Source organism: Chlamydotis macqueenii, chromosome W (genome assembly GCF_036417535.1).
Source record: "Chlamydotis macqueenii isolate bChlMac1 chromosome W, bChlMac1.mat, whole genome shotgun sequence".
Taxonomy (NCBI): domain Eukaryota; kingdom Metazoa; phylum Chordata; class Aves; order Otidiformes; family Otididae; genus Chlamydotis; species Chlamydotis macqueenii.
In genome coordinates this window covers 32709539-32724103 of record NC_141592.1, presented here as the reverse complement: position 1 = coordinate 32724103, position 14565 = coordinate 32709539, and the positions used below count along the sequence as shown (strand labels likewise).

Genomic DNA, 14565 nt, shown 5'->3' with positions numbered 1-14565 from the left:
AACTACCTTTATATCAACCCACGAGATGTCTCACTTGTACCCTTCCAATTCTCTCCTCCATCCACTGTGCTGTGGGGGAGTGAGCGAGAGGCTATGTAGTGTTGAGCTGCCTGCTACGGTGGGTTATATCACAACAGTACATTGGGATAGTAGCTGAGGAAAAAGACGTTCCGAGTCAAGAAGCAGGATAAATGTTACTATTTTATTGCAAATAGTATTATCACAGCTATTAAAAAAAAAACAGGAACAAAAGACAGACTTTTCCTGAGATAACCTGGGAGTCTTGTAAGATCTATGGGTACATTATCGACGCTGAAATAGTATGTATTCAAATATTTTCCTCAGGGAATCCTTGAGCTCCTGGTTCCTCATGCTGTAGATGAGGGGGTTCATTGCTGGAGGCACCACTGAGTACAGAATTGCCACCATCAGATCCAGGGATGAGGAGGACCTGGAAGGGGGCTTCAGGTATGCAAAAAAAGAAGTGCTGACAAACAGGGAGACCACGGCCAGGTGAGGGAGGCATGTGGAGAAGGATTTGTGCCGTCCCTGCTCAGAGGGGATCCTCAGCACGGCCCTGAAGATCTGCACATAGGACACAACAATGAACACAAAACAGCCAAAGAGTAAACAGGCATTGACCAGAAGAAGCCCAACTTCCTTGAGGCAGGAATCTGAGCAGGAGAGCTTGAGGATCTGAGGGATTTCACAGAAGAACTGGTCCACAGCATTGCCCTGGCAGAGTGGCAGTGAAAATGTATTGGCCGTGTGCAGGACAGCGTTGAGAAACCCACTGGCCCAGGCAGCTGCTGCCATGTGGACACAAGCTCTGCTGCCCAGGAGGGTCCCGTAGTGCAGGGGTTTGCAGATGGCAATGTAGCGGTCGTAGGCCATGACGGTGAGGAGAGAATACTCTGCTCCAAGGAAGAAGGAAAAAAGAAATATTTGTGCAACACAACCCAAATAGGAGATGGTCCTGGTGCCCCAGAGAGAATTAGACATTGAATTGGGAACAGTGGTGGAGATGGAGCCCAGGTCAAGGAGGGAGAGGTTGAGGAGGAAGAAGTACATGGGGGTGTGGAGGTCATGGTCGCAGGCTATGGCAGTGACGATGAGGCCGTTGGCCAGGAGGGCAGCCAGGTAGATGGCCAGGAAGAGCCAGAAGTGCAAGAGCTGCAGCTCCCGCGTGTCTGCGAAGGCCAGGAGGAGGAACTGGGTGATGGAGCTGTGGTTGGACATTAGGTCCCTCTGGGCAGGGGGGCACTTTCTGTGTGAGCAAAAGACAGTGAAAAGCTAGGACAGACTTTTCTCAGCAAAGCCTGTCAAGTTCTTGCAGAATTCCCCCCTTGTCTGTGGTTTGTGCTGGTTGAGTGTGCTGTGAGGAGCCAGAGCCCTGCCCGTGTGCTGCTGAGGAGTCAGCTTTGCTCTGCTGCAGTGGGAGCACAGGAGCTGATCTGTGACAGCTCTGATGTTCACAGGAGATGTGAACAGAGAGCAGAGTCAGCAGACCCACAGTGTCCGTCAGTCTTCTTCCCAGCTGCCCTGCACTTCCACAGGTGGAGCCTCAAAGAGGACTTCACACACAAATTAATCTTAAACAAACCCAGAAACCTGATGAGAGCTGGGGACTCCAGTTTCACAGGGCAGACCTGCAAATTCCTCTCTTTCCCAGCCCAGAGGTGCAGTTGTGATGCACACAGGACCCTGCTCCTCACAGGAGAAGCAAAGGACTCTGCGAGGAGAGCGCTGACGCCCAGGGAAAGGCTCAGCACTCCCTAGGAGCCTGCAGGAGAGCCGTGCCTCTCCGGGGGCAGCTGGCAAACCCAGCAGGGCAGGCAAAGCAGACAGTCAGGGGTCCCGAAGGTGAGAGGGTCTGAAGAGAGAGTCAGGTCATTGCCCAGCAGACCCTGCTCACAAAACATCTCCAGTGAGAGACCAACAGAGAGCTGCCTGAAGGCAGCCTCCCCCAGTGCTTGTTGGCAGTGTCCTCCCACCCCTTGTCCACATCTCTGCTGCCTGGAGCTGTTCCTCTGTCCCCGGGTCACCTCCCTGTCCCTGCTCACAGACCCCATCCCACCCGCTGTGCGCTTGGCTGTGCCCTGCAGACCCCTCCCAGCAGCAGGGCAGTGCCCAGGGGCATCTCTGTGTGTGCAGGCTGTGCTGGGAACCTCAGACCAACCCTGGTGAGGATGGAAAAGTGATGCTGATCTGTCTGTAAGCCGTGGTGTGTTCATTCATGATACTCCCTGATTTATTCACCTCTGGGAGTAACAGATTTGGAATTTCAGTGCCTTGTCCTGAATTGAGAGATAAATTTCAATGTCCCATTGCCCACCCAGACAACCTAGCGACTGGAAGGTTGAAAGAACAGGATCCTTCTCTTTCATGTGGCCCCTACCTTGCTGTGCTTCCTGGGAATGACCTGTAGCATGACCTGGAGCTATCAGCAGTCCTGACCCACGCTAGGTCTGGACCCTGCCATCCTGTGGGTCTCCCCTTCCCCCCACAGCAGCGCTGGGAGCTCCCCGGGCAGGCTGAGTGCTGACCCTGGCAGGCGGCAGAGTCCCTGCCCCAGCACACAGCCCCTGGGCTGCAGGGACCCTGCTCTGAAGGACAGCCCTGGGCACCCCTGCCTGCACACCCGCCTGCACACCCGTGGATCTGTTCTTGAGCAAAGACAACTGTCATGGTCTCTCTTTCTGACAGGGCAGCATGGAAGCCCTGCTCCGGAGCCCGTCCTCCTTCTCTACACTGTGGAAACTGTGAGAGTCCTTCAGAAAGATCCTACCGGCTGTGGGATGCACGAGCTTTAAGAGTTCACTCCAGGAACCTCAGCTTCACTGCCCTGCATGCAGAGACTTACCTTGTCTAGGGCTGTGAAGATTCCTCCCCCAGTGAGCTCTCAGCCCCCTCCCAGCCCAGGCACCTCTCTCTGCAGCAGCCCTCTCCCCTCACTGCCTGCAGGCAGAGCCCTCAGCCCTGCTGCGCTTGGCAGAGGAGCTGCTCCTGGGCAGAGCTGTCTCTCTGCAGCACTGCCCGCTTGCCATCAGCTCCCTCCATGCCAGGAGCCCAGCCCAGCTCAGCAGCAGAGGCCCAGCCCAAGGCGGCACTTTCTCTGTCCCCTCGGGGCTCCCTCCAGCTGTCCCTGGGGCTGCAGGGGAACCTGCTGCCAAACAGCCTGCAGCCTGCACGGGGGATTTGCTCCCACACCTGGGGAGGGACACTTCTTTCCTGCAGTGTCCTTTCTCCCATTGGAGAATGTTTTAGGCCCAAGCATCACTGTGTCATTGTCCCATCACCGTGTCATTGACACCCAGACAGGGACAGGGAATGATCCATTCACCTTTGCTGAGGGAAGGCATTCAGCCCCAGGCCCTGGCTGCAGTCCTCAGCTGCCCCCCATGTTCAGCACAAACCCACGGGCAGTGGGATTCCTCCTGACTCCCTTCAGGCGCGCACACCACAGACACCTGCAGGTGACCCTCTGGGCGCAGCTCCCGTGCTGCTTACTGGAGATGGAGGGCAGGGCTGAGGTGTGCAAACGCAAAGGCCTGGCGACATCTGAAGTTCCAGAGGTGGTCCAAGTTGCATGGAGCTAGCTGAAGCTTTAGGAGAGCACTGCTGAGGGCACCATCTGGGGAAATGGGGCACATCTGGTGGTCTGGACAGGCTGGATGGATGGGCTGATGTGAATTGCTTGAGGTTCAACAAGGCCAAGTGCCAGGTCCTTCACTTGGGTCACAACAGCCCCGTGCTGCGCTACAGGCTTGGGGAAGAGTGGCTGGAAAGCTTCCTGCTGGAAAGGGTCCTGGGGGTGCTGGTAGACAGCCGGCTGAACATGAGCCAGCAGTGTGCCCAGGTGGCCAAGAAGGCCAACAGCATCCTGGCTGGTATCAGGAACAGAGTGGCCAGCAGGAGCAGGGCAGTGATTTTGCCCCTGTGCTCAGCACTGGCGAGGCTGCACCTCCAATACTGCGTGCAAGTTCTGGGCCCCTCAATATCAGATCGTGCCTGACCAATTTGGTGGCCTTCTATGACAGGGTGATAGCAACAGTGGACAGGGGACAAGAAACTGACATCATCTGCTTGGACTTGTGCAAGGCATTTGACACTGTCCCACACAACATCCTTCTCTCTAAACTGGAAAGACATGGGTTTGATGGATGGAGCACTTGGTGGATAAGAAATTGGCTGGATGGCCGCACTCAGAGAGTGGTGGTCAACGGCTCAATGTCCAGGTGATGACCAGCGATGAGTGGTGTTCCTCAAGGGCTGGTATTGCTCTCGGCCCTGTTCAACATCTTTGTCGGTGACATGGACAGTGGCATAGATTGCACCCTCAGCAAGTTTGCTGGCAACACCAAGTTGTGTGGTGCCCTTGAAAATCTGGAGAGGAGAGATGCCACCCAGAGGGACCTGGACAGGCTGGAGAGGTGGGCCCGAGGAATCCTCATGAAGTTTGCAGATTAGATTCAGACTAGGTATTAGGAATTTTTTTTTTACACTGTGGGTGCTGGAACACTGGCACAGATTGGCCAGAGAGGTGGTGTATACCCCATCCCTGGAAATGTTCAAGGCCAGGCTGGATGAGGCTCTGACCAACCTGATATGGTGGAAGATGTCCCTGCTCCTTGCAGGGGGGTTGGACTGGATGGGCTTTAATGGTCCCTTCCCAACCTAACTATTCTATGATTCTGAGGAGTCACTGCAGTGCATCCAATTAAGGGCAATGAGTCTGGTGAAGGGTCTAGAGCACAAGTCTGCTGAGAAGCATCTGAAGGAACTGGGATTGCTTAGTCTGGAGAAGATGAGGCTGAGGTGAGACCTCATCACTCTTTCCAACTATATGAAAGGAGGTGGTTGGGGGAAAGTACTGGAATCTTCTCTAAAGGAACTAATGACAGGATGAGAAGAAACGGCCTCAAGTTGCGGCAGGGGAGGTTTAGATTGGATATTGTGAGGGATTTGTGAGACAAATGAAAGTGCACAGAGAGAATGAGGTGTCTGTAGCAGTTAAGGTGTTAAAGGCAGGGAGAAGAGGTCTCCCTCTATATAAATCCAGATTTCTGCAGTTGATAGAAAATTGCATTTCCTACGAACGCTTTGAGTGGAGAAACTGTGTCCCAAGGACATGTTTATACTCATAGAGTTCCAATTTGCATTTCACATCTAAATGGAGCTGTGAGCAGTGAAGGGTGGAGAAGCTGAGCAGACCTCACTGTTATTGCTTTGCTCTCAAGCAGTGCCCACCAGTGGTATCCACAGTGGGGACCCACCGGTCAGAAGCTTGGAAGAGCAGCAGAGCTCAGTACAGCTGGTCTGCAAGGACAGCGTCCTCCCAGCTCAGCAGAGAGATATTCAGTTGGAACTCAAAATGGAATCCAGGGGCATCATAATGAGTGACACAGTGAGCATCGATGCCTATCAGCTTGGAACATCCATCACACGATTAACACATGAATAGCCCGTGGCTTTTCCAGGACTCATTTCTCAAGGGACAGAGAAAGCTGTGGGTACAAGCAGTCTCATGCACACCTTTCCCATCACATGCAATTTGACTACAAGCCAACCACTTGATCCCGTAAATACGACAGCCAAAGGGAGCCTTCCCTGAGCTCTCCCTGCCCAGCGCCGTGGCTGCATGGCGCTGATCTCTCCTTGAGCTGGGACACCTCTCCCGTTTGCACCTCCAGGCTGAGAGATCTCTTACAAACAGCAAATCTTTGGTACGTGACCGACATCGCACATGGCCTGGTATCACAGTGCACCAGGATTTTGTATTGGTAATGGTGATTCTGTGCTGGTGACTCTGAATCATTGTTACATCCTCTATGCAGTCTCAGGCTGAACCTTCCCATCAGCCTTTGTCAAGTCGCAATGTTACACATCGCATTTCAATAAAATCACTTTTGCTGATGCTGTTGACTGTGGTTCTTTAAGTGATCTGAATGGCCCATCCATGACAACTACACTCAGGTTTACTGTTCTGTGGATCACTAAGTCCTTGATGTACAACGGTCTCCTGGTCAGGATCACCGAACCACCTGACAAAGGTGAGAAGAAGGATGGTAATAACTAAGGACTTGGAAGTCCACACACATCAGCTGGAAGGCTTTGGTTGAAGGGAAGGTGGAAGGTGATCCCTGACCCAAGAAGGGGCAATGCTCTCCTGGACTTTTGGGATTTGGGGCCTGTATTGAGAAGATGAGGAACCTGGGCATCTGTAGCCATTTGACGTGGAGGACCAGCGCACTACAGCAGTAGCCTTCAACTGCTTGAAGGGTGATGTCTCAGATTGTAGACCGTTTCTTGGTCATGGGAAGAGAAGAAAACCTCCACAAAGTGCAGCCTGGAAGGTCCAGTTTGGAGGTGAGGAAAAAGAAATCCAATCAAAGGGTGGCATTGTGGGGCAAGAGGCCACCCAGAGAGAGTCTGGCTCAGCCCATGGCTTGTGTTTCAACAACAGCCAGTGAGGGTGCAGGGACATCGGTGAGGGCAGGAAAATGCCAGGGTGAGAGCTAGGTTGGAAATAAAGATTGGTGTTATCAGGCAAAAGGAAAGAGACGCAGGCATGGACAGTGTGACACAGCACAGCAGAGATGGCCAAGGGTTCTGGCGAGACTGAAAGGCCTAAAGGAACCACGGTCTTTGTCCCCTTAGCTACGGCAGCTGCCCGCACCACTCAGGTCTTCCAGGAGAAACAGGATTTTGGGTTGTGGACTTTTTTTCACTTTGCCTCTACTTGGGTAAGTCCAGAGACGCGGCACAGTTTTTCTGCGCTGGGCATTGGTCATTTTCACATCTCCCTGCCCCCAGGAAGAGCCCTGAGCCACGCGTGAGGGACAGGATCTGCCTTCCCAGGGCCGGGGGCTCTGGCCATTTCTGCTCTCTGACAAAACCAAGAGTTTTCTCTGCACTACAGCCCCCTGCACAGGGCCTTTGCCTCCCTGCACTCACAGCCTCCAATGACCTGCTGTAACGAGTCCCTGGGGAGGCTTTGTCAGGAATGGCCCCCAGTGGGGCCCATCAATGCTCCAAGGTACTCTCGGCTTTGCTTCTGACTTTAACTGCTTGAGAAGTTGCTTCAATCTCCTCTCAGTCCCTCGAGTTCACTTAAGGAGCCCCAAAGTCACCATGGGGCTCGTTAAAATACAGAAAGCCCTAACGAGCCGTGTCTCTCCCTATAGATTTCCTCAAGTCTTCAAGATCTGTACAGGTAATGAGAGAGGTTTCACAGGGGAGTTAAGGAGGAAGATTTCAGCGAGCACTTAACAAGAATGCTGCTTCATTTTCAAGTTTATTTTTAATTGCTTCTGTCAACTCTTTTAAACTGAAAAGTATTCTCCAAGGGATATCACTCCAGCGTGTCTCCTTGGGATGGCTGGACAGGTAGAAACAGCAGTGCCTTGTGGTCTGACACTGTACGGACAACCGTGCTCTTCACCTCTCACAGCTCGCCATTGCTGTCATTGGCCACCTGGGACTCACATCACTGCTCCTTGCATCACACTTCTCCACTGATCTCCACCGCTGGATGTTACAGCTCCACTGCGCCAGCTCCCTCCTGCTCTCCTTCGAGAACTGCCTGCGCACAGGCACAGCAGCAATTTTCCTTTTCACAAAGAGAGCAGGAAAATGATTCCTAGACAATAAAGCACACTGCACAGCAACATGCCAAGTACAGGCTGCATCCCATGAGATTGCCTTTCTGCAAAGGAGAGCCTTACAAGAAATATTTTAGGCAGGCAGATGGAGAAGAAAACAAAGGTGTTTACAGACAGAATTAAAGAGTTGGCTGAGGAGACAACTGGGCTTCTGAAAGACAGGCCAGCTTTTAACTCCCTGGAGCTCAGAGCAGCAGCCAGATAGGTGTGAGGTATCTGAATGAAGAAATAGTGGCGGGAGGAGGAAACTGGAGAATAATTGAAGTGGCCTTTGTCCAGATAGCCTGCATCTGAAAAGACAATGTGAGAAACAGTCCTTGTACCTGATGAGGAGCAGCTGAGGGAACTGGGGTTGTTTGGAGAAAAGGAGGCTGAGGGGAGACCTTATTGCTCTCTCCAGTTGCCTGAAGGGAGCTGGAGCAAGGTAGGTGTTTGTTTCTTCTCCCCAGGAACAAGTGACAGCAAGAGAGGAAACAGCTCCAGGTTGCACCAGGGCCGGTTTGGATTGGATATTAGGAAAAATCTCTTCACTGAAAGGGTTACCAAGCACTGGAGCAGGCTGCCCAGGGAGGCGTTGAGTCACCATCCCTGGAGGGATCTAAAAGCCCTTAGGGACACGGCTCAGTGGTGGACTTGGCAGTGCTGGGATAACGGCTGGGCTCAAGGCTCTTAGGAGTCTTTTCCAACCTAATTGAACCTATGATTCTACCGACCGATGATGTGAAGCACAGGGAGGTGGGGAATGCTCTTTAGATCTTCAGTGGAATGCTCTCCCGCTCTCCAGCTGAGCTACTTCAGCCTTGCCTCAGCAGCGCTTGTCCCAGATCCACCCCTGCCAGGCCACAGGCTGACACACATGATGACAGCTCCTCGGCCATGTTCCCAGGAAAAATCTGTGCCCAGTGCTGGGCAAGTGGACCTTGCCTCTCCTGTTTTCCATGGCCAAGTGGGCTCCAGGTGTGGAGCAGGTGCCAGCAGACACTGGGAGTGCCAAAATATGTGTTTGTCCTCAGTTACAAGGGTGACAGTGGTGAAGGCAAGTAGGCAGGCCAAGCCTGTGCAACTGCAAAGCCGAAAGGTGGAAGAAGTGTGGGGCTGGTGGAAGATCTCTCTCATGGAGAGGAGAGGGCCCTGGGGAGGCAGAGCTTGTGCTGGTGCCATAGGGTTTTGCTTCATTCTTGCATGAGCAGGACTGGTTTCTCAATGTTTGGAGGCCATATTTAGAGGAAAAGAAGACTTGAAAACCTTTAAGGATGGGGACTGCCCAACCTGTCGGGAAAATCTGTTCCAGTGCCTGTGTGACCTCATGGGTATGACCTGATGGACCTCATGGTCCTCATGTCCCACCTGAACCTGCTTTCAGATTTTTTCCCTTGCCTCTTGTCCTCCCAGCATACATCACAATGAAGAGCCTGGCTCCATCTTAACTGCCTGATAGGTACTGACATGCTGCTATGAAGTTTCCAGTAATCTTCTCTCTATACTGAACAGTGCTGTGCTGTCCACCAAGACCCCCAGGGCCTTTTCCACTGAGCTGCAGCCCAGCCAGGGCTGGTGCCCAAGGTCAGGGCACCCCAGGGACTGCATTGGGCAGTTCTCCTCTCTGAAATCCACTAGGATCTTGTTGGCCCAGTCCTCCAACTTGTCAAGGTTCTTCCAGAAGGCAGCCCTCCACTGTATGCTTCGTTCCTTTGCCTCAGTTTTGTGTCATCTGCAAATTCGGTCAGCCGCTCCAGGACACTGATAACACCATCAAGTCCCAGGAGAGACCCCAATGCATCCAATCACTCTTTTACTCCCCTCTTTGCCCACCTCTCAAGACTGCAGCTTCCTAGGTTCCATACAAGAGCATTGTGTGAGACGGTTTGCGCTGGGTTGACCTTGGCTTGCGGCCAGATGCCCACTCAGCCAAGATCTCACTCCGCCTCCTCAACAGTGTCGGTGCCCACAGAGTGAGCAAACCCTGCTCTCACCAGACCCAGAGGGAAGAAGGCCTGGGCTGCACAGCGCTGGCAGGAGGCCGTGAGACATTATGGTCAGTGGAGATCTGGCAAATAAAGGTGGTGGAGAAGAGAAAGAGAAAATCCCAGCTCTCCGTGTGCAAACTCACTCCAGCGGGGCAGATGGACACCTCTACAGGTTTCCCTGCATGTCCTGAGTAGGAAGAGGTTTTGTTATCCTAAACGTGGGCACCTGCTGTCATTTCAGTTTGCCAAAGGAACTTCCCAACAGCCTCCAAGATGAAGCCCCAGACACTGCCCTGTCCCTAAGAACTGCTCCACCTGAGCCTGCAGTCTCCTGCACAAACCTTGGGCCACCTCGGGCACCTCAGCTGTCACCAGGGCTTTGCATCTAAAGAACTCCCTGCTGCCCTCCATCTCCAGTAAGGAGGAGGGGAGCTGAGAGAAAGAGCTCACAGGCAAATGCCCTTTTGTGCTGAGCTGAACAGGGGCAAGAGGAATCCCAGCTCCTGTGGGTTTGTGGTGTGCATGGAAGGGAGCTGAGTCCTCTTCTAGCGCCAGCACTACAGACCCAGGGTGAGATGCCTGCACTGACTGCGCTGAATCCCTTCCCTCAGCAGGGGTAGAGGAGATCCCTCACTTTGGGTATTCTGCCTACTGACGGGACAAGGCCAGGTGATATTTAGAGCTGACTCTGTCTGTGAGCAGGAAAATGGCAGTGCTTGAAAAGACGTGACTCTTCTCTCCCAGCTGAGGAGCAAAACCCCAGTGGTGGCTGCAGGCTGTTTGGCAGCAGGTTCCCCTGCAGCCCCAGGGACAGCTGGAGGGAGCCCCGAGGGGACAGAGAAAGTGCCGCCTTGGGCTGGGCCTCTGCTGCTGAGCTGGGCTGGGCTACTGGCATGGAGGGAGCTGATGGCAAGCGGGCAGCGCTGCAGAGAGGCAGCGGCTGAGAGAACTTAAAGGCAGTTGAGAGCGGGAGGAGGCTGAGAGGTCAGTGAGGAGGAATCTTCAGAGCCCTCTATGTGGTAAGTCTCTGGGTGCAGGGCAATTTAGCTGTTGTTCCTGGAGAGATCTCCCAGAGCTTGTGCATCTGACAGTTTATGGGATCTGTCAGGAGGGCTCTTGGTTTCTCAAAGGGGAAGTTGGTGCTGCAGAGCAGGGCTTGCCTGATGCACCATGAGAGGGACAGGGCACGACGGCTGCCTTCTCCCAGGGATGGCTGCAGGGCTGTGCAGGCGGGTGTGCAGGCAGGGGTGCCCAGGGCTGTCCTTCAGAGCAGGGTCCCTGCAGCCCAGGGGCTGTGTGCTGGGGCAGGGACTCTGCCGCCTGCCAGGCTCAGCACTCAGCCTGCCCGGGGAGCTCCCAGCGCTGCTGTGGGGAGAAGCTGTGGGGGGAACGAGTGACCCCTGGCAGGTCAGTGTCCTTCTGTCGCACGCGTTCTTCATGGTTCAGGACTGCTTACAGCTCCACATTAAACTCTCAGGATATTTCTGGAGAGGTGCTTTCAAAGATGACAGGCAAAGCAAGGGTTTCCTTCCTCACTTTCTGCATTCCAGAGCCTTGGCATTAAGGTTTGTATTATTTGGATGGGTGGGAAAGGAAATGGATCTGTCAGACGTGGACAGTGCTCTGAGACACCTTAGCTGTTACGCTAAGAGATGCCAGGTCTACCTCATCATACTCTGCAGGAAGGTCCATGAAGTTGCTCCTTGAGGCAAAAGTTGCTTTCATGGCCCCCAGTTCATCTCCTGCACTGGGGGATAGGAGAGAGGGCAGGGAAAGTGGCAGGGAGGTGTTGGATTCGGACAGGACACTGAGACTGCAGGAGCATTGCACCGGTACATGGACAGGTCTGTGAGAAACCTCAAGGAGTCCCCAAGGCACTGCTCAGCCTACAGACAGCACGACAGCATCGCGTCGTTGGCCTCTGTGGGATGTGCTGGAGCTGCTCCTTAGCCCTTGCGCACACAGAGATGCCCCCGGGCAGTGTCCTGCTGTCGGGAGGGGTCTGCAGGGCAGAGCTGAGCGCACAGTGGGTGGGATGGGGTCTGTGAGCGGTGGCAGGGAGCTGACCCAGGGACAGAGAAGCAGCTCCCAGCAGGGACAGCTGCAGGCAGCAGAGACATGGGCAGGGAGGGAGAGGGAGCTGCTGCCAGAAACGCTGTAGGAGTGGGGATTCGGGCAGCTCCCTGCCATCCCCTGCAGCACAGGCTCTTTCCCAGAGCAATCTCCTGGTGTCCTCTGGCCCCCAGCACAGCCTCTGCTGTCACGGGCTGTCAGGCTGCATCTTGTTCTTGGCAGCTTGACCCTCACTGAGGACAAATTCCCCAGCACCTGTCTGTCTGTCCCTCTCCTTCCTCCCTTGGCAGGAGCACTGGGCTGTTTCTCTGTGTTCCTCCTCCTTTCTTTGCTGCCTTTGTCTCCCCCTCCCCCGCAGCTTTGGGCTCTGCAGTGTGTGGGGCTGGCAGTGAGGTGGCCCTCACCTCAGGACACCCCATCTTTGTGACTTTGGACTCTTGCCCTGGGAGTGGTGCTGGGATGCGGGCTGCCCTCCACAAGGTCACAGCACTCCCATGGACTCTCTGTGCCCCAGAGAGGAGCCCCGTGGAGAAGACACCTCAGCGCTAAGGCCGTGACAGTGCTGCCCATCGCTTGTATGTGGCAGCTGCCATGAGCCCTGTGTGTCCGGGCTGGGAGGGGAGAGCTGGGATCCTCCTGCAGCAGAATCAGAGAGAGGGTGGAGGGTTCTGGAGAGCTGCACTTGGAAACTGGGTTCCTCTGCTCTCAGCACGGTCCAGGTTCTTCTACGGGGAACATCGGAGTGTGATCCTCCTCAGGCTCAAGGAGCTGCAGGGAAAGGGCAGCTGAGAGCAGGGCTGATGGACAGACCAGCTCTCCGTACCCTGCACTAAGGGACAATCCCTTTGCCTGTCAGCACCCACAGCGTTTCACTTGGAGCGCAGCAAGAATGCCAAGGATTTCTGCCTCAAAAGCACTCCTCAGTGGTGGTGATGCAACTGGAAAAGAGTAAACAAACCCAGATTCCCACAGCTCTGCTCTGCGTTCGGGTGAATTGGGAAGGACAATGCTGAGAAGCTCTTTGGTATCAAAAGTGGATTTAATCTGAGATCACTGTGCTCCTATTTGCCTACTGCTGCAGGGCAGGACTGACACCTTCAGAGCCCAGGGCAGAGCCCCCACCTCCCAGTGGCACCCTCAGCCAGCACCACCTGGCCCTCACGAAAGGAGCCTGCCAAAGACCTTCCAGAACAGGGAGAGGCACTCTGGGGGTTTTCCATGAGAACTGGAATAGGTTTTGGTCAGAGAAGAGTGCCCTGACTTCTCACTGCCTTTTCCTCCTTGTCCAGGTCCCCATGCACAGAGGGAGCCGATGTCCAACGGCAGCTCCATCACCCAGTTCCTCCTCCTGGCCTTCGCAGACACACGGGAGCTGCAGCTCTTGCACTTCTGGCTCTTTCTGGGCATCTACCTGGCTGCCCTCCTGGCCAACGGCCTCATCGTCACTGCCATAGCCTGTGACCATGACCTCCACACCCCCATGTACTTCTTCCTCCTCAACCTCTCTGTTCTTGACCTGGCATCCATTTCTACTACTGTCCCCAAAGCCATGGACAATTCCCTCTGGGACATCAGGGCCATCTCCTTCTCAGGATGTGCTGCACAGATCTTCTTTCTATTCTTCTTATTGGGTGCAGAGTATTCTCTTCTCACCATCATGGCCTACAACCGCTACGTTGCCATCTGCATCCCCTGCACTATGGGACCCTCCTGGGCAGCAGAGCTTGTGTCCACATGGCAGCAGCTGCCTGGGCCAGTGGGTTTCTCAACGCTGTCCTGCACACGGCCAATACATTTTCACTGCCACTCTGCCAGGGCAATGCTGTGGACCAGTTCTTCTGTGAATTGCCCCAGATCCTAAAGATTTCTTCCTCAGACTTTTACCTCAGGGAAATTGGAGTCCTTGTATTTAGTGCTTGTTTACTCTTTGGCTGTTTTGTGTTCATTGTGGTGTCCTATGTGTAGATCTTCAGGGCCGTGCTGAGGATCCCCTCTGAGCAGGGACGGCACAAAGCCTTTTCCACGTGCCTCCCTCACCTGGCCGTGGTGTCCCTGTTCATCAGCACTGCCATGTTTGCCTACCTGAAGCCTCCTTCCATCTCCTCCCCATCCCTGGATGTGGTGGTGGCCGTTCTGTACTCAGTGGTGCCTCCATCAGTGAACCCCCTCATCTACAGCATGAGGAACCAGGAGCTCAGAGATGCGCTGAAGAAACTGATTGAATCAGTTGTCCCTCAGTACCTATAAGCTGTTTGTGCCTTTTCTGCAGTGATTTCTGATTCCTTTCTGGAACTTTCTGTCTTTTGGGCATTTTATGTCTGATAATCTGGTTTGTCCAGGAATGCCTACATCCACTCCACTTTTCCAGGTGCATGAACCCACCCTGTCTGAGCCAGAGGTCTTTGTACATTTTTCTGGCACAACCGCACAACTGGCCTCCTGTGCCGCATATGTGTAATAAAACGGATTTCCTCAGTCCCAGTGTCTGGAGATGCGTTTTTTCTTCCAGGGTGGAGGTCAGGAACAGGCTGAAGAAATGGCCCCTATGAGCTGCTGCTGGGGTTCTCCCTGGGGTAGCACAGGAGAGCATGGGGCAATGGGCTGGGGAATGGGCCTGTGCTGAGCCTTCAGGAGTGGGTGCCCAGTGCCAATGGAAACGGTCAATGACCAACAGCGATCTCCTGGATGGTCTCTCTGTGGCTTGTGGGCACCAGTGCTTGGCACAGCGGCAGCGCCAGCTCAGGGCCATGCCCGAGATGACATCCCTGCAGAAGAGCAGTTCTATTTCTGCATGCAGCAGTTCGGGCAGGCTGTTCTGTCAGTGGTGCCGCAGGAGCATCCAGGGGACCCCCGAGTGAGGA

At 54.3% G+C, this 14565-nt stretch overlaps 1 protein-coding gene and 1 pseudogene across 1 annotated transcript; one reads left to right on the top strand and one right to left on the bottom strand.

Moving 5' to 3' along the window:
- Positions 1-204: 204 nt before the first annotated feature.
- Positions 205-1239, bottom strand: LOC147596634 (olfactory receptor 14A16-like). Its single transcript, XM_086769707.1, has one exon. It carries the CDS (start codon positions 1237-1239, stop codon positions 304-306), a length of 936 nt encoding a protein of 311 aa, XP_086625833.1. The 3' UTR covers positions 205-303.
- Positions 1240-5959: 4720 nt separating this feature from the next.
- Positions 5960-13951, top strand: LOC147596633 (olfactory receptor 14A16-like; annotated as a pseudogene).
- The last annotated feature ends 614 nt before the right edge of the window (positions 13952-14565 follow it).

Coding starts and splice junctions, on each gene's coding strand:
- LOC147596634 (XM_086769707.1), bottom strand. CDS start 1,239: ATGTCCAACCACAGCTCCATCACCCAGTTCCTCCTCCTGGCCTTCGCA.